This window comes from Notothenia rossii, assembly GCF_949606895.1.
Source record: "Notothenia rossii genome assembly, chromosome: 8".
Classification (NCBI taxonomy): domain Eukaryota; kingdom Metazoa; phylum Chordata; class Actinopteri; order Perciformes; family Nototheniidae; genus Notothenia; species Notothenia rossii.
In genome coordinates, this window is record NC_136906.1 from 49747180 (window position 1) to 49773200 (window position 26021).

Consider the following 26021-nt stretch of genomic DNA (forward strand, 5'->3'; position numbering starts at 1 on the left):
AATAGCTCGAAATAAGGTCTGTGGTTGACACATATTTAAGAGATGGATCACGTTTTGTTCAGCCGGATAATATTCACATGTCAACCCTACTTTTATAATTTTTGAATAATAAATCTAGTCGGCAGAAGCAAAATGCTAACGTTATGCTATAAACGAACTACAAGCCAGTACAGCAGCAGGGTCGCACGACTTCAACGTCACGCCAACTTAAGATCGTTTCAACTGACTTGCACTGAAACTGCACTTTGAAAACTTTAAATATATTATCATTTTAAACTGTATACCCCGGTTATCTAGGCCCGTTTTGTTTAATGTATACCACGTTTATTTAGGCCCTTTTTGTTTTATGTATACATGTCACACTGTGGGAAACGATATTTCGATATTTCTGGATGTATAACACATGTAGAATTTTTGACAATAAAGCTGAATTTGACTTTCGCGTGCTTGCATATTTTAACAAAGCTTTTCATTTTAGCCACACTGAATTTAACTAGAAGTCATGGCTGTGTCAATTACCAGTCTGATATCGTTTTACAAAGATGACAAGAAGAGTGTAGATAGAGGAGAGAACCACTACAAGTCAGTACACGTTACAGTGCAGCCTAGATGAAGGTGTGCTCACCGGTGTTGTCAGGGCTAGCATGAGGGACAAGGTTTATAGTGTCGGTGAGTAGTGATAGCAAGAGTACCGTTAACCTTTTAAGACCGAGTTAATTTATTCACATTAATTCCCATCAACAAATCAATTTTATGTGTCACATGAAATCTTTATTAGGCAAGGCAAGTTTATTTATATAGCACTTTTCAACACAAGGCAATTCAAAGTGCTTTACAAAAAATGAAAGACATTAAGAAAATGGCATTTAAAATCAGTCATTAAAAAGAAAAGCTAATAAAATAAACATTAAAAGAAAAAATACATGGATAAAAGTTACAGTGCAGTCTAAGATATTAATAGTTCAATTAAGAGCAGCGACAAAAAGAAAAGTCTTCAACCTGGATTTAAAAGTAGTAAGAGTTGCAGCGGACCTGCAGGTTTCTGGGAGTTTGTTCCAGATATTTGGAGCATAATAACTAAACACTGCTTTACCATGTTTAGTTCTGACTCTGGGGACAGAAAGCTGACCAGTCCCTGAAGACCTGAGAGATCTGGATGGTTCATCATTTAGCAGGAGGTCAGAAATGTATTTTGGGCCTAAACCATTCAGTGCTTTATAAACCAGCAGCAGTATTTTGAAATCTATTCTTTGACACACAGGAAGCCAGTGTAAAGACTTCAGAACAGGAGTGAGATGATCCACTTTCTAAGTGTTAGTGAGGACTCACGCAGCAGCGTTCTGAATCAGCTGAAGCTTTCTAATAGATTTTTTAGTGAGAACTGTGAAGACACCATTGCAGTAGTCCAGTCTACTGAAGATAAAAACATGGTCAAGTTTTTCCAAATCCTGCTGTGACATTAGTCTTTTAATCCTAGATATGTTCTTTAGGTGATAGTAAGCTGATTTAGTAACTGTTTTAATGTGACTGTTGAAACTTAGGTCAGAGTCCATGACTACATAGATTTATGGCTTTATATGTTGTTTTGAACATTACAGACTGAAGCTCAGCGCTAACTTTTATACGTTCTGCCTTGGCTCCAAAAACCATTACCTCAGTTTGATCTTTGTTTAATTGGAGAAAGTTCTGACACATCCAGTCATTGATTTGTTCAATGCACTTACTCAGTGTTTGAATTGGAGCATAGTCTCCTGGTGAAATGGTTACGTAAATGTGTGTGTCATCCGCATAGCTATGGTAACTTATTTTGTTGTTCTTCATTATCTGAGCCAGTGGTAGCATGTAGACGTTAAAGAGAAGAGGCCCCAAGATTACAAATATTACAAACCAGAAAACACAGAAATATCCATGAAATAAACATACAGTAGGCTATAAACAATTAAAGGGATAATTGGGAAGGCATTACAAATGTAAATATATTTTAAATAATAAAACAATCCCACCACCACAGGTATCTACAGGAGAAGAGGGAATTCTCTCCACAAAATGTGAATGCCCATGTGGAGAATGCAGTCATGTGGCTGCATTAGCCATCTTTGCCATCCACATTTTCAGCTCTACTGACACCCCCTGTTAGTGGAAGAAGCCAAAGGCAGCTAAACGTATGCATTCAGTGGAGGAGCTATTTCCTCCAACCAATAACTCATTCAACCCACTGACAAGAGAGCCCACCTCCGAAGATCGTGACTGGCTGAGGGACAGACTCGGGGGCAGGTTCTCAGGAATTACTTGGCTTCTCTCCCCCGAGCCAGAAGAGGAACACTGCAGCTTGGAAACACTTACTGTTCCTGAAATTATCAAATCTGTTGGGCATCAGGGACCTGAGGCAATTGTGGCAAGCATGGCATTGTCTGAAGAGTAACAGAGGGCAATTCAGGTGGCTACCACTGGTCAGCGAACCAACCCAAACTGGCATTTATTCAGGAAAGGAAGGTTGACTGCCAGCAACTTTGGAGCTGTCCTGAGGTCAAAGCGTGTGACTGCTTCCCTTATTGCCAGGGTGCGAGGGCAACAACAGGCCCTTGATGGTGTTTTGTCTGTACAGTGGGGGACTATGAATGAATGTGAGGGCGTCAGGGCATTCACCACTGCAACCCAGATGCAGGTCCATGAGTCAGGATTGTTGGGGGCATCTCCAGATGGTCTGGTAGGGTCTTCCGCTGTGCTGGAGGTAAAGTGTCCCTACGGAGCCAGGGAAATGACAATTAGTGAAGCATTGCAAATCAAGGGCTTCTGTGTCAGTAAGGAAGGAGAAACATTCAGCCTGCGTGAGGAACATCTTTACTGGCATCAAGTGCAAGGTCAGCTTCACCTCACTGCAAGAAAGAATAAGACATTTAAAAATTGTTAAACGTTTTTAATTTACATTTACTCGCCTTTGCAATGTTGTGGTTGTTAGAGTGTTAGGTTTCCTGTCAGCTCGTCTGTTGGGAAGATATAAAATATTAGGATCATGGAAGTCACCCCGTCACATATAAGACTATTAAGACATACAGTACATACAGTAGGCTAAAACAAAACATCTAAAGATATAACCTTGCACTTTGATAAGTCTCGTGAACATTTCCACTATTTTGACCTTTTTATAGATCAAAATTGAACTAAAGCAATAAATGGTAGATTAATCCATATCGAAAATTTGTGTCAGCTGCTACACTAATTATAATAGTTATATTTCTTAATTAATTAAGATAAGATATTACTGTATTGATCCCAATTTGGGAAATGTTTGTGTTGCAGCAGCATAACAAGAAAAACAAAATATAAGTTTTTATATATACAAAAGTATGTGAGGGATGGGATATTAAATTGAATATAAATGTAAAATGTACATGTGATTTTACGTCCAAGAGAAGCTATGGAGCAGAGAGTTCTCTGCCAGCCAGAGGTGATTTGTTATTCGTTCAATATGTCAAACTGATTTCCCTGACTACAATCTTTAGTTACATGGTGAAACGTTATGCTGCTTTACTAATTAGACTTATCATATAAGCCACACAGGTTTTAATCGGATGTAATCATTATCTTTACTTATGTTGCGTTCTTTTCAGCAGCGCCATCTCTAAAACGGCGATACAGTCACTACCCATCATTTACATTTCACCGTGACATGGACAAAAATGTAACGTCAGCTTACCTCATGGCGCGAATCCAGACTCTCCTTTGGAAAACATTGTCCGGGAAACGATAGAACAAGCACGTTTCATGCGAAGACCTGTGGCTGCAACCCGGAGCAAAGCAACAAACCATTGCGTAGCTAACTAGTAGCGCTAGCTTTTGCTAACGTTAGCCAACGAAACGAACTGCCAAGTAAAATTGGAAAACACTGGTAATTAATTATTTTATAATTTGTAAAACTACGGTGTTAAAAACGACAATTTCAAAAATACAGATTCTAATGGTCAGATATAGATATACAGATACTAAAGATAGGCAGGTACTTGCTTTTAAGCAGAACACAGGGGAAAACAAACTTAGCGGGAGTGTTTACGTGTTCGGCGTAATGACGTACAACGGCCTCGACAATTTCTGTAGTCCTATTCAGCCACTCGTTAACAACCATGACACGTAAACTCTTCAAAAATCACCAGTGGGGTCACTGCTGATGTATTTAATGTTGTAGAACAAAACGTGATTTATCTCTTAAATTTGTGTCAACCACAGACCTTATTTCGAGCTATTTTCCAAAACCCTATGGAAAAAATGCATTGCTTTTTGAGGAAGGAACCGGAAGTGCTAAAAATGCTAAATTACTTGCGGGTTTTATGACGCGTCACTGCGGCTCTCTATATTGCACAGTTTTTAACGGCATATATATATTGCACATACTGCAAATATTGCACATACAGTAGTTGGTATTTATCAACAAGAGGTGTTAAAGTCTGTGTAGTTTTATGCGGGGCCGGCTGTGCTGGTTGTATAGTCTGATATTTTCTAACATCCATAAAGGCAACATGACAGAGGGAGGCCTGTCACTCAGGATGCCAAACTACTCTTTGGTAAGCCCCGCCCCCCCAAGCAATATCAGGGCCAAAAGTTTGAAAGCGAAAAAAAAAGATCTGAAAGCGAAAAAAAAAGATCTGAAAGTGAAAAACGATCTGAAGGTGAAAAGCAATGTGAAACCTGAAAAAACGAGATTTGAAACTGAAAAAATAATTGTTTTGAATCTGAAAACGAAAAATCTGTGCTGAAAAAAATAAGGATTCAAATATCAAAATTAGGGGTGGGACTTTAACGCGTTAATTAAGATTAATTAATTACACAAACATTAACGCATTAAAAAAAATTACGCATTTTAATCGCACTTATTTTTGCCCTGCGGAACGTTTCTCACTGGATGAGTTTCAGGCGTACCGATTATACTGGAGCACCAACTAACATTCATGACTTCAAACAACAAACCACAGTGAACAATAGTCAAACATGAACGAAGAAGCTGATGAGACCGCTTTGGTTGGCCCCGTGGATGGGACATTTTTTTTTTTTAAACGGACGAATGGAAGCGTCGATAAGAGCATGGTTGTATGCAAATTATGCAAAAAGGAATTTGCATATCACCGCAGCACGTCAAGCCTCAAGTATCACCTCAATGCAAAACATATAACAGCTAGCGTGGAAGCTAGCGTGGACGTTAGCCGAACTCCGAGTACAAGGACCCACACCATACTTGCCCTCAGAAATCGGGAGCATTTCAAAATGCAAAATTGGGGGGGGGGGGGGGGGGGGGGGGGGCTAGTGGATCGCCGGAGCTGTTAGATTAACATTAACATGCTTATTGTAGTTGTAAGTGCACTGCCTTGCGGCCTGTAGCACCGTCCTTGATGGAGCATATGTGTGGACTGGACCTGCATTTTACAGGAAAGGAGTGAGCAGAGAGTAGAGTAGTTGTCGATTCTTGTTCTGTTTTCTGTGAATATCCGCCTCACCCTCTCAGACTTTTGAGTTGCGCGCGCTACTAAAGAGACGTGTTACCATGGAAACCAAACAATGGTGTAGCTGTATTAAAGTCCGAGTGGAAACAGTCGTGTGTAAATCTGATTTTGTCACAAAATCGGGAGAAATATGACCCCGGGAGGAAACTGGGAGAGGGCAATGAAATCGGGAGTCTCCCGCGAAAATCGGGAGGGTTGACAAGTATGACCCACACCCAACCCACACTCAACCAGATGACTGGTTTCAGGGCCAGGATAACTAAGTCCACGTCTGAAAAAATAACCAGCTCACTGGATTGCACTCGACTGTAGACCACTTGGAGTGGTAGAAGATAAGGGGCTGCAAAAGGTACTACAGATTGCATCGTCTGACACAACATATGAGCTGCCAATCAGAAAGACAGTGACAAAAATAATCCAGCAGCTTTATGACAATGAAAAGGAAGATAAAGAGAATTTATTGGAGAAAGCCGAATGTGTTGCCCTGACTGGGGATCATTGGACCTCGGTAAGCAATTCAAATTACCTCTGTGTGACGGCACACTTTATTGACATCTTCTCACTGTTCTCAGGTCAAATATTTATATGTGACTAAAAATGCGATTAATTTCGATTAATTAATTACAAAACCTCTAATTAATTAGATTTTTTTTTTTTATCGAGTCTCTGCCCTAATCAAAATATGTATAAAAGTGAAATCTGAAAATAAATATATTATTCAAAAAAATTGCTGAACTGAATCAAAATAATATTCAACCTGAAAAATTATTTTAAATACTTTTTTTTATTTTTCAAAGTTCAGGATAAAAACGTCCATCCATCCATCCATCTTCTCCCGCTTATCCGTGGTCGGGTCGCGGAGGTAGCAGTTCCAGCAGAGAGCCCCAAACTTTCTTTTCCCTGGCCACATCAACCAGCTATGACTGGGGGATCCCAAGGCGCTCCCAGGCCAGCGAAGAGATATAATCCGTCCACCTGGTTCTAGGTCTACCCCTTGGTCTCTTCCCAGCTGGACGTGCCTGGAACACCTCCCTAGGGAGGCGCCCAGGTGGCATCCTTACTAGGTGCCCGAACCACCTCAACTGGCTCCTTTCGACGCAAAGGAGGAGCGGTTCAACTCCGAGTCCCTCCCGGATGACCGAACTTCTCACCTTATCCCTAAGGGAGACACCAGCCACCCTGCGGAGAAAACCCATCTCGGCCGCTTGTACCCGCGATCTCGTTCTTTCGGTCATGACCCATCCTTCATGACCATAGGTGAGGGTAGGAACGAAAATGGCGCGGTAGACAGAGAGCTTTGCCTTCTGGCTCAGCTCCCTTTTCGTCACAACGGTGCGGTAAAGCGACTGCAGTACCGCTCCCGCTGCTCCGATTCTCCCACCCATCTCACGCTCCATTGTTCCCTCACTCGAGAACAAGACCCCGAGATACTTGAACTCCTTCACTTGGGATAAGGACTCATTCCCTACTTGGAGTGGACAGTCCATCGGTTTCCTGCTGAGAACCATGGCCTCAGATTTGGAGGTGCTGATCCTCATCCCAGCCGCTTCACACTCGGTTGCGAACCGATCCAGTGAGTGCTGAAGGTCGCAGACCAATGAAGCCATCAGAACCACATCATCTGCAAAAAGCAGTGGTGCAATCCTTAGTCCACCGAACTGCAGAACCCTCCCCCACGACTACGCCTCAAAATCCGATCCATGTATATTACAAACAGGATTGGTGACAAAGCGCAGCCCTGGCGGAGGCCAACCCTCACCTGAAATGGGTCCGATTTACTGCCGAGGACCCGGACACAGCTTTCGCTTTGGGAGTACAGAGATTGGATGGCCCTGAGTAGAGACCCCCTCACCCCATACTCCTGCAGCACCTCCCACAGTGATTCCCTGGGAACCCGGTCATACGCCTTCTCCAAGTCTACAAAACACATGTAGACTGGATAAGCCTACCCCCAGGCCCCCTCCAGGATCCTTGCGAGATTAAAAAGCTGATCCGTCGTTCCACGACCAGGACAGAATCCTCATTGTTCCTCCTCAATCTGAGGTTCGACAATCGGCCTGACCCTCCTTTCGAGTACCTTAGAGTAAACTTTCCCGGGGAGGCTGAGTAGTGTGATGCCTCTGTAATTGGCACATACCCTCTGATCCCCCTTTTTAAAAAGGGGAACCACCACCCCGGTCTGCCACTCCTTCGGTACTGTTTCCGACTTCCACGCAACGTTGATGAGACGTGTCAACCATGACAGTCCCTCAACACCCAGAGCCTTCAGCATTTCTGGGCGGATCTCATCCACCCCCGGGGCTTTGCCACTGTGAAGTTGTTTGACGACCTCAGTGACCTCCCCCCGGGAGATTGGTGTCGATCCCCCGTCATACTCCAGCTCTGCCTCTAACATAGAGGGCGGAGTTGTCGGGTTCAGGAGTTCCTCAAAGTGCTCCTTCCAACGCCCTAACACTCCATCAGTTGAGGTCAACAACGTCCCATCCTTACTGTACACAGCTTGGATGGTTCCCTGCTTCCCCCTCCTGAGGTGTCGGACAGTTTTCCAGAACAACTTTGGTGCCGCCCGAAAGTCCTTTTCCATGTCTTCTCCGAACTTCTCCCACACCCGCTGCTTTGCCTCGGCCACGGCTGAGGCTGCTGCCCTTCGGGCCTGTCGGTACCTTGCAACTGCCTCGGGAGTCCCCCGGGATAACAAATCCCTGAAGGCCTCCTTCTTCAGTCGGACGGCTTCCCTGACCACCGGTGTCCACCAGGAGGTTTGAGGGTTACCGCCCCTTGAGGCACCTAGGACTTTGAGACCACAGCTCCCCGCCGCGGCTTCGGCAATAGAAGCTTTGAACACCGACCACTCTAGTTCAATGTCCCCAACCTCCACAGGAATGCCCGAAAAGCTCCGCCGGAGGTGTGAGTTGAAGGCCTCCTGAACTTGGGCCTCCTCCAGACGTTCCCAGTTCACCCGAACTACACGTTTGGGCTTACCAGGTCTATCCAGAGGCTTCCCCCGCCACTCGACCCAACTCACCACCAGATGGTGATCAGTTGACAACTCCGCCCCTCTCTTTACCCGAGTGTCCAAAACATAACGGCCTCAGGTCCGATGATACGATAACGAAATCGATCATGGACCTTCTGCCTAGGGTGCTCTGGTACCACGTACACTTATGAGCGTCCTTATGTTCGAACATGGTGTTTGTTATGGCCAATCCATGACTAGCACAGAAGTCCGGTAACAAACCACCACTCCGGTTCAGATCAGGGGGGCCGTTTCTCCCAGTCACTCCCCTCCAAGTGTCTCCATCATTGCCCACATGTGCGTTGAAGTCTCCCAGCAAGATTAAAGAGTCCCCTTCAGGAGCCCCATACAGGACTCTTTCCAGGGTCTCCATGAAGCCTGTATACTCTGAACTGCTGTTGGGTGCATAAGCACACACAACAGTCAGAGTTTTCCCCCCCATAACCCGCAGGCGTAGGGAGGCGACCCTCTCGTCCACTGGGGTAGACTCCAACAACGAAGCGCCCAACCAGGGACTTGTGAGTATCCCCACACCCGCCCGGCGCCTCACACCTTGAGCAACTCCGGAGAAGAATAGAGTCCAACCCCTATCCAGAAGTAAGGTTCCAGAGCCGACGCTGTGCGTAGAGGTGAGCCCAACCAGATCCAACTGGTAATGCTCCACCTCCCGCACAAGCTCCGACTCCTTCCCCACCAGAGAGGTGACGTTCCACGTCCCCAAAGCCAGCTTCTGTCGCCCGGGTCTGGTCCGTCGAGACCCTCTGCCTTCACTGCCACCCTTCTGGCAGCGCACCCGACCCCATCGCTGTTTCCCGTAGGTGGTGGGCCCGCGGGACGGAGAAGCGGAGGTGTTGCCCACGTCGCCTTTTCGGGCTATGCCCAGCCGGGCTCCGTGGCAAGCCCGGCCACCAGACGCTCGCCGACGAGTCCTCCTTCTGGCCCTGGCTCCAGAAGGGGATCCCAGGCTTCCTCCGGACCGGCTATCCTCACTTTGTGTGTCGTCTTTCATGAGGTCTTGTGAACCAATCTTAGTCTGGCCCCTTGCCTGAGACCAATTTGCCATGGGAGACCCTACCAGGAACACAAGGTTCCAGACAACACAGCCCCCAGGTTCATCAGGGCACACAAACCTCTCTACCACGGTAAGGTGCTGGTTCTTCAGAGAGGAGGATAAAAACTTGAACTTTCAAAGTTCAGGATAAAAACTTGAACTTTCAAATAAATTGTATTTTTTTGAATGATCAAAACTTATGACCCTGAAATAGCTCCATAGAATGGTATCAACCATATTGCGTCAGTAATGTGCACTTGTTGTTAGTTACAGCAGGATCAGTTTGTGTGTTGTGGACACGACCGGTAGATTTTCACAATCCGTGTTAACAACATGCTTACTTTAACATACTTTTTCATGGTCGGGCTAAGGTAGGGCTAAGCCATTTCTTGGTATGGCTGCAGCCTACCCCAGCCATACCCTGGCGCCGCCACTGATCTTGTGTCCATATCTTTCTGTTGTGGTGGTCATGCCACAACCGTGCACGTGCATGCATGCGCGAGTCATGGTAAGATATCTGGATTAAGACGTTGCTTTTTCTTTACACAGCATGAAAGAAAGGCCAAAGGAATGGGCTGTGATTTTAGTATGTTTAAGCAGAAGTCAATAACTTGTACGGCCCTCGGAGGATATTGTAAAAATTGAAATGGCCCTTGAGAGGAAAAAGGTTCCCCACCCCTGGTTTAGAACGATTCGAATATTCGCATCGCGTCCGGTGTGATCCCCTGTCGAAATTAACATTGAACATTGAAGGAAACAAACACATTGAATCAAACATTAAGATCTGTTCTGTTTAAATTGATTATAGTCTATTATCAATTCAGGTTAAGAAACTAGTGTTGCTTGCATCCTATTTTAAAGGCATTTATTTTTATACTCTACTAAAATGCAACAAAAAAAAGGTTTGATTCTATTAATGTTGTCTTATTTATTGCACTTTGGCAGCAGATTCCTGTGTAGCTTCAGATCTGAGTTGTCTTATTATTAGTAAGCCTAATTTATACTTTTGTAGCAACACTATTTTTATATAATGGCAAAGAAAGGTTTCAGTGTCTTTTCTTTTTTTCCTGTGTCATATGTGGCAGCACTGTTCAATGTTTCTTGAAAACATTACCCACTGTAGTATGCAGGGGTGCCGCCAGGGATTTTGGGCCCCATGAAAATATATCACATTGGGCCCCACCACCAGGCACAGGCCACGCAAACCAAGCACAATTGCTGTAACCACACCTCCAGAACCCAACCGACTCATTTATGCTTTAAATAACTCTACCTGCACAGGCTTGCATCTATCTTGTAGTCCAATACTAAGCGATCAATATTTACTGACACTGAGCTGTGAACATATAACACTGTGCAGACTGCAAATTCTACTGCAACATTCTGCTGCAGTAGAATTCCCTTTTGATATAACACTAAAATTCCTGACAATAGACCTCAATAGTCATCTTTTATGGTGTACATGCCTTTTTAATAACATTTTTGAATGGAACATTCATAAATCAAAATAAATATAACTTAAATATACATGACCACTTAAATTAAAATAAAGTGAACATTAACACCAATATTATCATTTATAAAAATGCTATCACAAAAAAAAAAACATAAGCAGCAGATTTTCTAATTACATCTACATACCAACTACAAAATAAGCGGGTATTAAAGTGTAAATGGAAAACAAAACGGAAATGAAAAGGCCTGATGGTGGTGTTAAATCAGAGCAAACCTGGGTGACATACTGTCACTCTCTCTTGTCTTTCTCTCCTTTCTTTTCTTGTTTGAAAGCCTGACTTTGTTAGTCGTTGAGACATCGTACACACGTAAGTACTCGCATGCCTGCCTCACATGCTCTCACTCTGCTAGAAAGAGCGGTGCCGCACAGCGTTTGGAGACAGGACCAAACCATTACATGTAAATAGAGGGGGTATACAGAGGCTTTGGATAATTAACTTTTAGAACAAAAAAAGTAAAATGAATCGTAAGTTTAGTGAGTAAATTATCAATATAATGTTATATTAATGTTCATTATTGATGATTGATGAAAGGTTACTTAAACATTTTTTCTTAATGTTCTACCATTTTTGGGGCCCCTGTCAGTCACGGGCCCTTAGAATCGTCCTAACTTTTCACCCCCTTACGGCGCCCCTGGTAGTATGTGACGTGTGAATAAACTCCAACTCTGTATCAACAACACTGTTGTGTAACTTCAGTTAAATACTTTTATTTTATGAAGTATTGATCGTACAAAGGTCCGTTTTATACAAGTAGAAGTGTGTGTACTGTTTACCTGGTAGTAGGCTGTCAGTAATAGCTACGCCTGTCTATTTGGATTGGTAGATCTCGGCAGACTGGCAACTTTAAAAGTAGCTCTCGGTTCAAAAAGGGTTGGGCACCCCTGAGCTAGGGCAATAAGGAGTGACGGCGACAAGGAGAGGAGGGTTGTCGCCTTAAGTTGTACTCAATCACTGAATTCATTTGGGGGAGATGGAGGAAGTCTAATCAGTCACAGGATCACCCGTGGATCCTGCTCTATTCACATCAGCGGCATCTGCTCCAGCTGCATGAAGCACGGCACTCTGCAGCGCCGCTCACACTCTCAGGGCAGGATGAAGAACGCTATCTGTGCCCTCTCCTCCTCTCGCTCCTGTCAAAACACTGTGTAATTATGTCGAAAGTTGCAAATTAAGGGAAGAGGCCCATTCTTTCCCTCTCTCAAGTCCCAGCTGCTCTGCTAATGCCTTGTAAAACGTGTGAATTCCAACCAAAAATAAACCTTTATAATACACAATAAACTGAACCTTTAAAATAGGTTGAAGACTCATGTCCAGTTTTGGTCTCTAATAGGAAGTCTTCTTTGTGAGATTTTCCGGAACTACATTGTTCACCGTATTATGTATTACTTTTTACTTTGCCTTCTCGTTCTGTCATCGCTGATATTCAATGCAGACAAGGTTAAAGGTGGGGTAGGTAATTTTGGAGAAACCAGCTCGAGTGCGCTAGAATTTGAAAATACACAGCCGGGAAAAATCTGCCCCTTCCTTACAGAGCCCCTCCTCCAACACACACGAACGTGCACATGACCAATGAGGGCGCGAGATAAGTTTGTGCACAGATGGAAGGCTGACAGGCAGGTAGGCCATCCAGTTATTTTAGCCGGGCCGGCTAAAATGATTGGTCGTGCTTTTTACAGTATAGAGAGGCGAAGTCCCTCCCCTTCCGGGAGCCTCCATGGGACCCCGGAAGCGGAAAATTATACATTGAAGTCAATGGAGAGAGAAAAGTTATCTTTTGATCCCGTTTGAATTGTGCCACGAATGACACATATGATGTTTGTCAATCTTAAACAATCATTTCCATGCAAAAAAAGTCACAGTTTGTCGTAAAAATGCTGAAATATAAGACTATGAATAATACGCAACTAGAAAGACTACAAATCCCAAATGCATTCTGGGTCGCGTAAGTGATGTCATAGGCGATAATGCTCCAAGACTGGTTGTGACTCGCAAAGCAAAGAGGAAGAAGAAGACTGATTTATTCCCTCCAATAAATATAAGAGATTGCTCCAATAAATTCACTTTTACAAGATGCCTGTGTGCTTTGTACGAGGTTGTAATCACAAAAGAGATCATACCACTTGCTCGTTCTATCGCTTCCCGTCTGATGAAAGGACCAGGAGTCGTTGGACCAAACATATCAGGTAATATACATGTTTTGCATGGAAGATAGTCAAGTTAGCTACCTAGCTAGTAGCGAGCATGTTAGTTAGCATTATATTACATTACTTAGCCTTGTCATTTGTATTAGCCTTAACATGAAGTAAACCAAAATGTTAAACAGTAAGAGTAGTCATGATGGTAAGTATTTTGTGAAACATTTGAAGAGTAGCCTATCGCCCCTTCCTCCACCAGGTGCTAAGGGGGCGGGAGGTAGGCTAACGCCACATTAGTATCAGCGATCTTTTCTACTTAATGCTATCTGCACAAATGGTTAACATTGACCATTAAAAGATCAGGCAGTTCAGGGAGAGTCGAAGGAAGGAAGGCAGGCAGCTTTGCATGACATTCTTCTGGACGTGTTTCATTGTGATGATAGTGAGAGTGAGTCAATCTGTTTGTTGGAAAGACAGTAGTTGAGTGATTACTGAGAGAAAATTATTAAAAGAGATAATTATTCAGTGTTGTTACTTTAAAGTGTTGTTACTGACCTTTTTCTCTTTTATTTTCTTTACCTCACCTGTAACTGCTGAGACCCTGAGGAACATGCACACTGGTCTGACCTGCTCTGGTAACCTGATTTCCACTGTACGTAATAGTATTTGGTTCTGGTATATTATTTATATACATCAAAGGCACAATGCACCCCTCAGAGACACACATGTATTGAGTGTGATATTTTGCATTGGTCATGTGAAATCATCTTTACACACTAGAAAACTGTAGGAGCGGCAACTTGTTTTGAAATTGAATTTTTAATATCCGATAATAAAGTTGATCTGTTTTCTTTATTCTTCTCTCTTCCCAGCTCCATCCATCACCATTCTCTGTTCCTGCCAGGTCCTGCTTGCTAATCAATGCTCATATTTTTTTTACACAATTACAAATAAAGTCAATGTATTGTATGACATGAAGTTGTGCTTCATTCTGAGTCAATAATAAATTCATTCTGCCTTCAGCTGCAAAATTATTGTGGACTGCACCGACATCCATGTAGCAGCCCCCCCCCCCCAGTAAGATGAACCAAGCAAAGCTGACATACTCAACATACAGCTGTGCTCTTAAGTTTACATGAAGAATTTGTGAAATATTGGTAATAACAGGTTTAAATGATTATTAGTAATTAATTATATAATTTTCTCATCGTAGATGAGCAGACAGGGAGCAGATGAGAAAAGCAGAATATGCAGCTGCCATTTTCCACATGGAAAAGAGAAAGGGCCAAGTGTATTTGAGTGGACAAAAGAGAAATCCCAAATACGAAAAATAAAATTATACAATTTAGATATGTATACAAATAAATACATATCCTATATACACCATCATGTATAATGATGGTGTATGATGTAGAAGGAAGTGTGGTAGATAAAAATTAAATATAGAGTTACATACAGATCCATGTTACAGCAAAAGATGGAATAACTAAGAAGCACACAGTATAATAATTACACGCAACAATTAAATAACTGCTCAGCATCTCCACCACAATCCCAATCTGCTGTGTCCTGTTTTCCTCCCCTCTGCATAACACCCCATCACACATACGAAACACAACGCAGAGTCCGAGGGTGTTAAGAGTATGTTTATTTAAATGTCCTCCTCTCTACTGGCCAACACAGGGAGCATATGCTGGATGTAGAATTGTTCCAGGAGGAGGAGATTTCCATGCCATGCAGGGTCTTTGGGGATGGGGATGATGATCCCCTCCTTCGTGGTCCACAGTAGCAGAGACTCCGGTCTGTGATTTGCAGCTGTTATATAATATACAATACATTTTTTTGAAAAACATTTGATCAAAAAATAAGGATTTGGTCAGGATCTAGAGTCAGTGTGTAGTTTATTAATTAATCAATGCTCTCTACATTAGGAAAACACATACCAGTGTACCAGAGGGAGTCACACACAGCTGTGCCTAGATAACCAAACAAATTGACAACAGGGATGCAAACTCATCAGGTATGAAAAAGGTGACAAGGATCCGAGCCCCCTGACCCCACAGAATATCGGCTTTAAAATGAGGAATAACAGAGGATTTTAGCAGTCAGAACAACTAAAGCAGCAGTGTTAATATTAACAGAAACGCCATAGAGTCACATCTAATAGAAATATATAAAAAGCATTTATTTTAATTGTGTAGCAGTCAGTTTATAATTTTGGCAGCACTGTTGAGCATTTTGAAAATGTATTTTCAGGCCTCTGTGCAAGGCTTAGTCTTTCTATCTTTATAGCCACTGGTGTAAAGTAACTAAGTTCATAAACTCAACAAGTACTATACTTGGGCACAATTTTGAGATACTTGTACTTTACTTAAGTATTTCAATGTTTTGCTACTTTGTACTTCTACTCCACTACAGTTCAGAGGTAAATGGTGTACTTTTACTCCACTACATGTATGTAATACCTTTAGTTACTTTACAGATGTGGATGAATGATGTGAAATATAATCAAGTGTTAAATCAGACTTTAGTTCGACCTGGAGTAAATCCAAAAGCTACCCTGCAGTATACAAAGTCATTCAAACTAGCTGCACCTTTACCAGCTTTGAGAACACTTTCATGATCAATCATTATAAAACGTATCATATTATTCTGAAATGGACCAATCTGCAAAATGACTACTTTTACTGTCGCTACTTTCACTATATTTTGATAATAATACTTTTCTACTTTTACTTGAGGAACATTTGGAATGCAGGACTTTTACTGTAACAGAGTATTCCTACACTCTGGTACTTCTACTTTTACTCAAGTACAAGAACTGAGTACTTCTAATTTTAATCAATTACAAGATATACTTATACCACCTCTGTTTATAGCCTATGAAAAAAACGATTAGAAAACGAAGGCTAAAGCTAACGTTAGCAGATAGTGACAATGTATGCTAGTTAGCTAGCTCAACGATAATATTGCGACGGGAAAAAAAAACTTTTCAGTGCACATCACGCTCTGCCGCTCCGACAGGGAGCTCTATTGTGAACACCTGAACGGCCCGTTCTAACAGCTGTTCACCAGCGGTCCAGTCTGTGCCACAGGGACTCCGGACGCACAGTTAATATTAACGAACGCACCGTAGGTAATGTAGCTGCTGAAGCTAGACCATCATCGCCGAGCAGCAGAGGCTTATTATACATCATGAGCAGAGCCGACAGGCAGGAAGACTCGAGCACACAGCTCGCGCTTCATTATAATATATATAAAAAAAGCTCGCGGCCGCACATTAATCCGGGTCCCAGACCCCCTCCCATACCCAAAAAATATTTTTATTGCAGATCTACAGGAATCACAAAAACGACCTATTTTGGATTCAAAACGGAGAATTTCGCCGAAAGGTGACAAGTTTGCATCCCTGGACAAGATAACCAAAATCCTTGAATCTACACACAGCAAATAAACTCAAATGACACAACGAGATGTAAAAAGGAGATCACACATATAGTCGATATAGAACTGGCCGCTTCAATCTGAAGAGCAACTAAAACAAAACACGGGAGTGTATCTTGTTCTTGTGAACACTAATGTTATCCACAGCATACACAGACACCACAAAGTTCTTAAGGAGAAAACTAGTTTCTAAAACAAAACACGTTAGTGTACCTTGTTAGCTAGCTGACATTAACCTTAAACATTGCACTCATATTACTCACTGAAACCTTGTAAAGCCGGTCCCGCATGCTGGCTCTTACAGAACCGCTCCCAGGGGCGGAGCTTCCTACAGGCAATATAGGCGGTTGCCTAGAGCGCCACCCAGAGGGGGGCGCCAAAAATTGCAACAATTTTTTTTTTTTTTTTTTTTTTTTTTTGCTTGGCGCAGTTTTGGCGCCCCCCCTCTATATCTGCAACCATTATTCTTACATAAAAAAAAAATTCTAACATAAGGGAAAATGAGCCAAAAATCTAAAACGGTCGGTCGGAGAGCCTCGGCTTTAGGTGTTCACAGTCAGAACATGCTAGAGCGCTGTGCATTGATGGGTATCGGTCAAGTGTTTATCAAATTGAGCGTTGAGGAAAGAAAGACTAACGTTAGAGAACTATGAAGAGGCAAAAGCCATCTGGGGCGCAGTATAAAAACAGAAGAAAAGAAGAAGAAGAGAAACGTGCCAAGGTGAAAGGTATGCAATTTTGATTGTATTGTCAACATTAGCGAATGGATCATGTAATCTTGCTAGTTAGCAAAGCCAACGTTAGCTAGCCAGCGTTTGTTATTGCCATTCAGTCGAAACTGTCATAAGGCTATTTTCTTTGTGTCATGAAATAGAAATATTAGTAATAAAAACAATGTTAGTTTTGGTGTAGCGAGCTAGCCAGTGTGGTGGAATGTTAGTTAGTTGGTAACGTTAGCTAACGTTAAGTTTACCTCAGAAAGCACATTGACTATCCGAGTCAAACATTTGCCAAATTCAACCCTGTCATAATGTGCGCTAACGTTAGCTAACTAGCTCAGTGGTTCTCAACTCCAGTCCTGTTGAATGTTTTCGTTCCAACCCAGAACTAACACACCTGATTCAACTGTTCTAATAAGATAGGCATAGCTCTTGATTAGTTGAATCAGACCTGTCAGGCTGTCCTAATGCTTACTAACTAAATAATAGCTACATTTAACAAATGGAAATGATTCAATGTTGATAATACACATTTTGTTATATCATTTTAGATTCACTTTTAAAATATCTGGGACCATCTGCTGCATCAGTTGACAAGGAACCGCCATGCACCTCAGCTGTGCCGGCTTCCTCAGGTGAGTGCAATGTGTCAATAGATGTTCCTGATGATAAATAATTGAATGTGAAATCCAGTCAATATATTTGCTCTTGTGTGTTCTTTCTATATTTATAGACCTAGAACCACATGAAGGAACGTCAGAACAGCAAGCTGCTCATCCTGATGAGATGACCACTGATTCCACCCTGCCACTGACCACTGTGTCTGTTTGTTCTGGTGAGTACAATATGTCAATAGATGTTCCTGATGTGATGATAAATAATTGAATGTAAAAATGACTGTCGTGCCATTTCTAATCCAGCCAATATATTTGCTCTTGTGTGTTCTCTATATATGTATAGGCCCAGAACCACTGCAAGGAACGTCAGAACAGCCTGCTGCATCTCATCCTGATTGCACCACAGATTCCACCCATACACTCTTCTCAGGTGTGTGCCTTATGAATGTAAAGATGTTTAGCTATAAACCTAATTGTCCTCATGCTTTCAAATAATTGCTTTCTGTTTTTATTTACATTTTACACACTGTCCCAACCTTTTTGGAATTGGGGTTGTTTGTGTGTGTGTGTGTGTGTGTGTGTGTGTGTGTGTGTGTGTGTGTGTGTGTGTGTGTGTGTGTGTGTGTGTGTGTGTGTGTGTGTGTGTGTGTGTGTGTGTGTGTGTGTGTGTGTGTGTGTGTGTGTGTGTGTGTGTGTGTGTGTGTGTGTGTGTGTGAAGATATTGTGAATATGAGGTGAGAAAATGTGCTTCACATGCCCTCCAGATGCAGCAAAGACAGACGATCCACTACCAACCGATCCTGCTGACTGCCCTTCACATCTCACAGACACAATGAGGACAGAGTTTGTTCGGAGAGGACCATATCAGATAACACCTGATTTCATTTTCCCAAGGAGAGATGATGGGAGAAGTTGCCACCACCAGTACTTCAGCAGGACCTTAGTAAATGGAGAAAGGATCAAAAGAAGTTGGGTGACATATTCAAAAAAGAAGAACAGTCTTTTTTGTTTTTGTTGTCAACTTTTATCTCCAAAACAAATTAATTTAACAAATGCAGGACTGTCGGATTGGAAAAATGCAAGTGCTGCTTTGACCAGCCATGAAAATAGTCCGGAACACCTGAACAATTTGGCGTCATGGAAAGAATTGGCAGTTCGATTAAAACAAGGTACAACAATAGACAAACAAGAGCAGGCCCTCCTTGAGGCAGAGAAGAGTCGGTGGAGAGCAGTGCTGACACGACTGGTTGCTATTGTACAGTCTCTGGCAGGGCGAAATATGGCATTGAGAGGAAAGACAGAAATACTCTCCTTCAAATGGAAACTTTTTGAAAGAGGTTGAGCTTTTGGCGCAGTTTGACCCAGTGATGAAAGACCACATCCACAAGATTAAAAGTCAAACATCCCACCACAGCTACTTGGGCAAAACCATTCAGAATGAGTTGATTGAATGCATCAGTGGAAAGATTCTATCAACAATAGTGCAAGAAATAAAGAAATGCAAGTACTTTTCCCTCATTTTAGATTGCACCCCGGATGTTAGCCACACTGAACAGCTGTCAGTAGTCATCAGAATTGTGACACTGGAAGAAGACCCCCAGATTAAAGAGCACTTCATGGGATTCCTAGTAGCAGAGGAGTCCACTGGTGAAAGTTTGTCCGCCCTGATTTTGAAGAGGCTGGAGGAGTTGCAGATTGCCTTTGATGACTGCAGAGGACAGTCATATGACAACGGCGCAAATATGAGAGGGAAGAACAAGGGAGTACAGGCCAGGCTACTGCAGTTGAACCCAAGAGCTTTGTTTGTGCCTTGTGGGGCACATACACTCAATTTGGTCATTGCTGATGCTGCCAAAAGCTCCAAAGATGCCATATCATTTTTTGGCATTGTGCAGAAGCTATACTGCCTGTTTTCTGCCTCTACACAGAGATGGGCCATCCTCAAGAAACACGTCAACCTTTCACTCAAAATGTGGTCAGAAACCAGATGGGAGAGCAGAGTGAAAGCTGTGGAGCCTCTGCGATATGAAGCCGCAGCTGTGAGAGAGGCACTGCTTGAGGTGAGAAACCAGGCCAAAGACCCAATCATCAGGATTGAAGCCCAGTCTCTGGCAGAAGAAGTGGGGTCATTCCGCTTTTCACTGTGCACAGTGGTCTGGTATGACATGTTAAGTCAAATTCAGCAGGTGAGCAAAGTCCTGCAGTCCCAAACAATGCAAGTGGATGTAGCAGTAAGTCTACTGAAAAAGACTGAAAAAGCTCTCAAATCCTACAGAGCCACAGGCTTTGTGGCTGCACAAACATCAGCCAAGGACATGTGTGAAGACATGAATGTGGATGCAGTCCTTGTGCAAAAGCGGCTGAAGTCAACAAAGAGGCACTTCTCATATGAGTCTCCTGATGAGCCATTGAGGAATGCCTTGCAAAATCTGGAGGTAACGTTCTTTAACGTGGTGGTAGATGCTGCAGTGTCAGCACAAAAGGAGAGGTTTACCACTCTTGAACATGTGCAAGACAAGTTTGGCATTCTGTACAACTTCCCAGACCTGCCACACCAAGAGCTGATGAAGCAAGCAGAGGCACTTGCACACACCTTAAGCCATGGAGGGCAATCTGATTTGGATGGGAAGGAGCTGGCTCAGGAGTTGGAAAATGTACCTGACTTGCCATCAAAGAGCATGACAACTCTTGAGTTGTTGAAATTCATACATACAAAGCAGCTCACCGAAATATATCCCAACTTGTGTATTGCTCTGCGGATCAGTGCAACGCTACCAGTAACAGTAGCTTCAGCCGAGAGGAGTTTTTCCAAATTAAAACTCTTGAAAACATACCTGAGGTCCACCATGGCTCAAGAACGCCTCAGTGGTCTGGCTGTAATCAGTATTAACCATGAGGTTGGTGGTCAGATTTCATATGATGATGTGATTGATGACTTTGCAGCGAGGAAGGCCAGAAGGATTGCACTGTAAATGGAAACCAGTAGGAGCTAATATGTAGGCCAACCTTGTGTGATGATAGGGAGTGGAATGTAAATAGTTCTTGAGACAAAGTGAATTTGTAATTTTTATGTATTTGTTTGTTTATTTAGCATATTATATTTTGATTATTTGACATGTGTAACATATTTTACAATACATAATTTTCTTTTAAAGCAAATGTGCACGTTATTTTATTGTTTGTTATTGTTATTATTATTATTGTTTGTTAGCTAAGTTGTTTGTTTTAATTCTTTAGTGTGCACTTTACATTTCTTCTTAATTTTCTTTGAAAGCAAATTTGCACATTCTTTTATTGTTTGTTGATATTATTATTGTTTGTTAGCTAAGTTGTTTATTTGTTTTAATTCTTTAGTGTGCACTTTACATTTATTCTTAGCTCTTGTTCTTGCTTGTAATAAATAAAGCTGCAGTACTTTACTGTATAACTGTTAAGATGTTTTGATATTTTTTTTGGGGGGGGCGCAGTGGTGAAGCTCGCCTAGGGCACCAAATGTGCTAGGTCCGCCCCTGACCGCTCCCTTTCGTGTATGTACAGCTCTCAACATGCCCAGACTTGTAGTGATTTTCACCTCGTTTTATACTTTTTCGCCTCATTCTGAAAGAAACAGGTGAAATTTACTAACGTGACAGCCATCTTTGTGATGGTGACGCGTATTGTGCGAGACCAGAGACCTGTAGTTCACTGAGCGGTTTCACACAAAAAAAATTGTAACTTCACAGTTTTACGACACATTTTTATTTTTTTGACTTGCAAAATGTTCTTTTAATTTGACAAACATCATATGTGTCATTCGTGGCACAATTCAAACGGGATCGAAAGATGACTTTTCTCTCTCCATTGACGTCAATGTATAATTTTCCGCTTCCGGGGTCCCATGGGTCGGAAGTAGATGGGCGGGACTTCGCCTCTCTATACCACGGCTTCCACAGATGACATTTTTTAATGGATTTTTTGTCAAAGCACTTCATGTATTCATTGCTATCGGGATGTTAAGAGCATTCCATGGAATATAACAAAAAGTAAGCCGGTTTCTCAAACATACCTACCCCACCTTTAAGAGAAAGATTTTTGCAATTTGTACATGTTCATCTTTGCAGCAAAAGTGGTGGAAGTGGAATGCAGCCTCTTGTAGCAAAGCATAAAAAGTATGTGTTGTCATTTATAAAATATTAATTTGAAAAGTAACTTGGAGCAGAACTGAACTACAAAAGAACTGTATTAAAAAGGCTAAGTAAGAATGTAGGAACAACATATCTGAATAAGCATATTCCTATTGTAGGAAGGAAAGCTATTGTATTGTATTACATTTCAATCTGCAATGTAATTTATTTATTTTAATACATGTATTGATGCAGAGGTATGAAGTAGCATACTCTTGTAATGCACAGGTAAAACAGCTTTAGAATTGCATGTTAATACAGTTATAGGTAAATTCACTTTCCTAAATAACTTCCCCCCACTATTCATTACATGTTACTTCCTACATTGAAACAAAACTCAGTCATAGCCTGGACATGACCCTATTTTCTTACATGTAGTAGTCATTGAGACACAAAGCTTCGTACACATATATAATTTAAAGAACACTCATATCAGTAAAGTATTAACCTTTGTAATATAAAGCGTTCCCTTTGAGCACCTCGTCTAAAAACAAGTTATTTCAAGTTGTTTTCTGGGAAGTGGATTTAAGGAGAAACTTTGAGTCTGCCTCTAACAGCCAAGTTGGGTGAGTAGATTTCTGCCAGAAATAAAAATGGCAATCATCTGGTGTGTGCCCATGTTTTTTTTCACAGAGATAGTGTTTTGATTGCCTGGGGGGAGGAAATGGTATTATTTACTCCAAAATTGCCTTGCTTGATCCGCATTGGGGGAACTAGCAAGCTGAGACTAAATATGTCTTATCTCTTCTGCGTCTCACAGGCTGCCTTTCTGTAGAGCTGAGGAGTGAGACGGCAGTCTAACAGCTGAACAAGTGAAGTCTTCCAGTCTTCAGCGAGATGGCTGTGTCAAAGGGCTGAGTGGAAATACTTGAACACAGCACGGCCCACACAACATGTCTCCTCAAATGAGTTTCCTTCAGGACGAGATGGATTTCAGTGGTTTAACGCCTCTTGAGAGTGACCACCAAAAAGAAAAAGTAAAACAAATCTGTCTACTTAGATCATCTCCTCTGCTCTTTTAGCATGGTATTCACTGGGGGAAAAAAGTGATGGACTTCCTCGCTGGCACCAACAGGCAGCTGTGCTCGTTTCTAAATGTGGGCAAAGCGTATAAAAGGAAGCATGTTATGTTTCTGCATGGGGTTCTTGGTTGTTGTGTTGTTTCCTGTCGTTTGCTCCTTTTACCCCTCACTGCTGGGGCCGCGTCTCGTTTCTGAGATTCCCCTTCTACACCCACAGGAGATTGGAGCGGAGGAGTCGAGGTGGGGAAGTGAGGAGAGAGGAGGGGAAGCAGCAGGTGGTTAGAGAAATGAGAACTCCTCTCCTCTGAGCGGTCATTTTAAGAGAGACGTCCATTAATGATGACAGGAGGCACAGCAGCCCTCTGTCTGATGGACCAACCCAGTCACATAAAAGACTTACGAAGATTACTTCAGGAAATTGTGTCTATACAACGTTTTCATTGTTACCAAGGTGGTTGCTAGGGACGCTGCTATCGATATTATTTCTGTTATGTTGTGTAACTGTTTAAGGGTGTTATCTTTATTGCTACCCCCTTCCCCGTCAATGTATAGTGTTGGTCTACAGCGCAAACGTATTAGTTTAACAAAATCTGCATCTAAAATTGTGGCATAGATACGTTATTTTCCCCTGTGCAATGACCGAGGATCGGAGCAGCTCATTTGCTTTAGAGAATATTACACCGGAAGTAAGTATTCTCTCCGCTTCGCTTGACAAACCCCGTGATAGTCCTCAAGCTCTGTGATTGGAGAGTGTGCTCCGAGGGTTAAGCCGAGCGTCGAACAGCACTTGAAATGGGATGGAACCACGGCAGACTGTCCAAAACTGAATTTGAACGGGTCCACCGCGTCCCCCCCTCTCCCACCCCGTCCCCAGAACTACACATGCTGGCTATTGTGTTTCGCAACATGTTCTCTATCTATATGGCACGTCTCTACTGGGAGTTGTAGTTTTAAAAGACGTTTTCGTATTTCCCATAATAAGAAGTTGCCAGTATTGAACTGTGTACATCCCTGGAGGTTTAGGGGATAGGAAACACTCAAATTTAAAACATATAATAAATAACTGGGTGAAAATTGCTTGTGCCCATAATGGGCAGCATTAATATATACCCAAATGACAGCTAAGGTCAGAAATTCTTTATTTAACAGCTGGTCTTATGTCTGTGACCCCCCCTGAAACATGCACTTGTCAAGGTTCAGAGGCAAATTTTGCAAATATGGCAGTAGCCATCGATCATCTTAAAATAAGATATACTTTATTGATCCCAAGCATGTGTAACAGTTGTAAATATGCAGTGGTGTTTATTTGTAAATCATTTAGTATAATCACACAAATTATGTGTTTTATATTTAATAATTCTGTGTTCTTTATTTCTTGATTGTTCAATACCTGACAAGGCCGGAGATGAAATATCTACATACATCTTATAAGAGTATAATACATATGTATAATATCAGTTAAAATAAGTGCTCCAACATAGTTAACATTGCTGGAGGTATGCACAAACATTGATAGATGTCTTGTAATGTACTATTGAGGAACCTGCGACCCAAGTTTTTCCTTAATTGCATAACTACACCGTTTGTGTATATGATATGTCAATAAACCTTAGAAAACCTTGAAATCTTGAAAGGGATGTGCAAAATAGTCATTATATACAGTCTTTAATTAACTATTAGTAGAGAATAACGAGTAATGAATATACTTTATAGGGATCCTATTAATATCTAATAATAAAATTAATGAAATTCAATAACATGCTTTAACCGCTAGGTGTCCCTTTATATCAGAGGTGCACCGTTATGGTGTAAATACAGCCTATCTACCAATTGGAACAAAGTCAGCCGAATTAGTGTTGATACTGCAAAGAGACGTATTGTGTGAAAAGAAATGTAAGATGTTGTTTAATTGCTGATATATTTATGATCCACGTCACGTTTTCAGTGTTGGCGGCAGTTCCTCATGTTTGTCTAGAAGTCTTCTCATCAGGGCTCTATAAATGGAGAACTACGGCAGATATGTAATATATACTATCAGAGACTGGATATATCCCCCCCCTTTGGTCGCTACAATGAGGAAAATAAATTACAGGCCACAAGTTGTATTTACAACAAGTATTAAAAGTAAGCATAGGACACCAAAGCAACTGAGACCCGTCTGTCCGCCGCATCTACGCACTGTACAACACACACACCTACACACTGTACCACACACACCTCTCCTAAAGCATAATCAGGCTACAGTCGTTGTGTATTTTATTATGTGAAGCACTAAATGGTTTTAGAAAAATATCGACTCTTTGTTTGTAGATATCTACTAAACTACAGCATACAAATACAGAGAGTAATGTAGGCCTGTTATACTGAGTGATATCTATTTTACACACTGCTCTGCTTTCTGCACGGACCTCACAACTGTTCTCTCTGTAAACATTGCGTCGCGATGAAAGCAGTAATTAAAATAATATCCAGGGGATACATGCAGAGCTGTCATTGGCTGAGATAAGTCCGGCCGTGCGTCACAACTCTTTGAAACATCTCTGTTGCCGGAAATGCATCCACGGAGGAATCGTGGAGGACCGTGGAGGACCCATCAGTGGCCATGGTCGTTTCTCAACCTCGAGGATGCTGGCTTGGTAGTCGCGTACTTCCAAGTCACTTCCTTCAGAAACGAAGCAAGTATGCTTCCAAGCCACGGCTTCGGAAAATGAAGAAGAATGGAACAGGCTAACAAGTGTGCCACTCTCTCTAACGTTTTCAACATAAACTGTACCGAACATAAATACCTCACGATGTCTATCTAATTAGGAACTTGTTTTACTTTCACGGAACACATTTTTGGTGA

At 42.1% G+C, this 26021-nt stretch overlaps 1 protein-coding gene and 1 long non-coding RNA gene across 4 annotated transcripts in view; both read left to right on the plus strand.

Moving 5' to 3' along the window:
• LOC307016374 overlaps nt 1-25461 on the plus strand; it is a 157711-nt gene extending 132250 nt beyond the window's left edge. Inside the window, exon 5 of the long non-coding RNA XR_013801788.1 lies at nt 22915-25461. This is a non-coding gene — a long non-coding RNA (uncharacterized lncRNA). The remainder of the gene's footprint in view (nt 1-22914) is intronic.
• LOC307016861 (zinc finger MYM-type protein 1-like) lies at nt 17039-21496 on the plus strand. Of its 3 annotated transcripts, XM_079646200.1 has the most exons (5): nt 17039-17383; nt 17926-18009; nt 18108-18209; nt 18335-18421; nt 18756-21496. In XM_079646200.1, exon 5 carries the CDS (start codon nt 19359-19361, stop codon nt 20961-20963), a length of 1605 nt encoding a protein of 534 aa, XP_079502326.1. In that variant the 5' UTR covers nt 17039-17383; nt 17926-18009; nt 18108-18209; nt 18335-18421; nt 18756-19358; the 3' UTR covers nt 20964-21496. The 3 variants fall into 3 exon arrangements, with proteins under 3 accessions (XP_079502326.1, XP_079502325.1, XP_079502324.1); XM_079646199.1 differs by having other exon boundaries at nt 17041-18009; nt 18710-21496; XM_079646198.1 differs by having other exon boundaries at nt 17041-18009.
• Nucleotides 25462-26021: the final 560 nt, after the last annotated feature.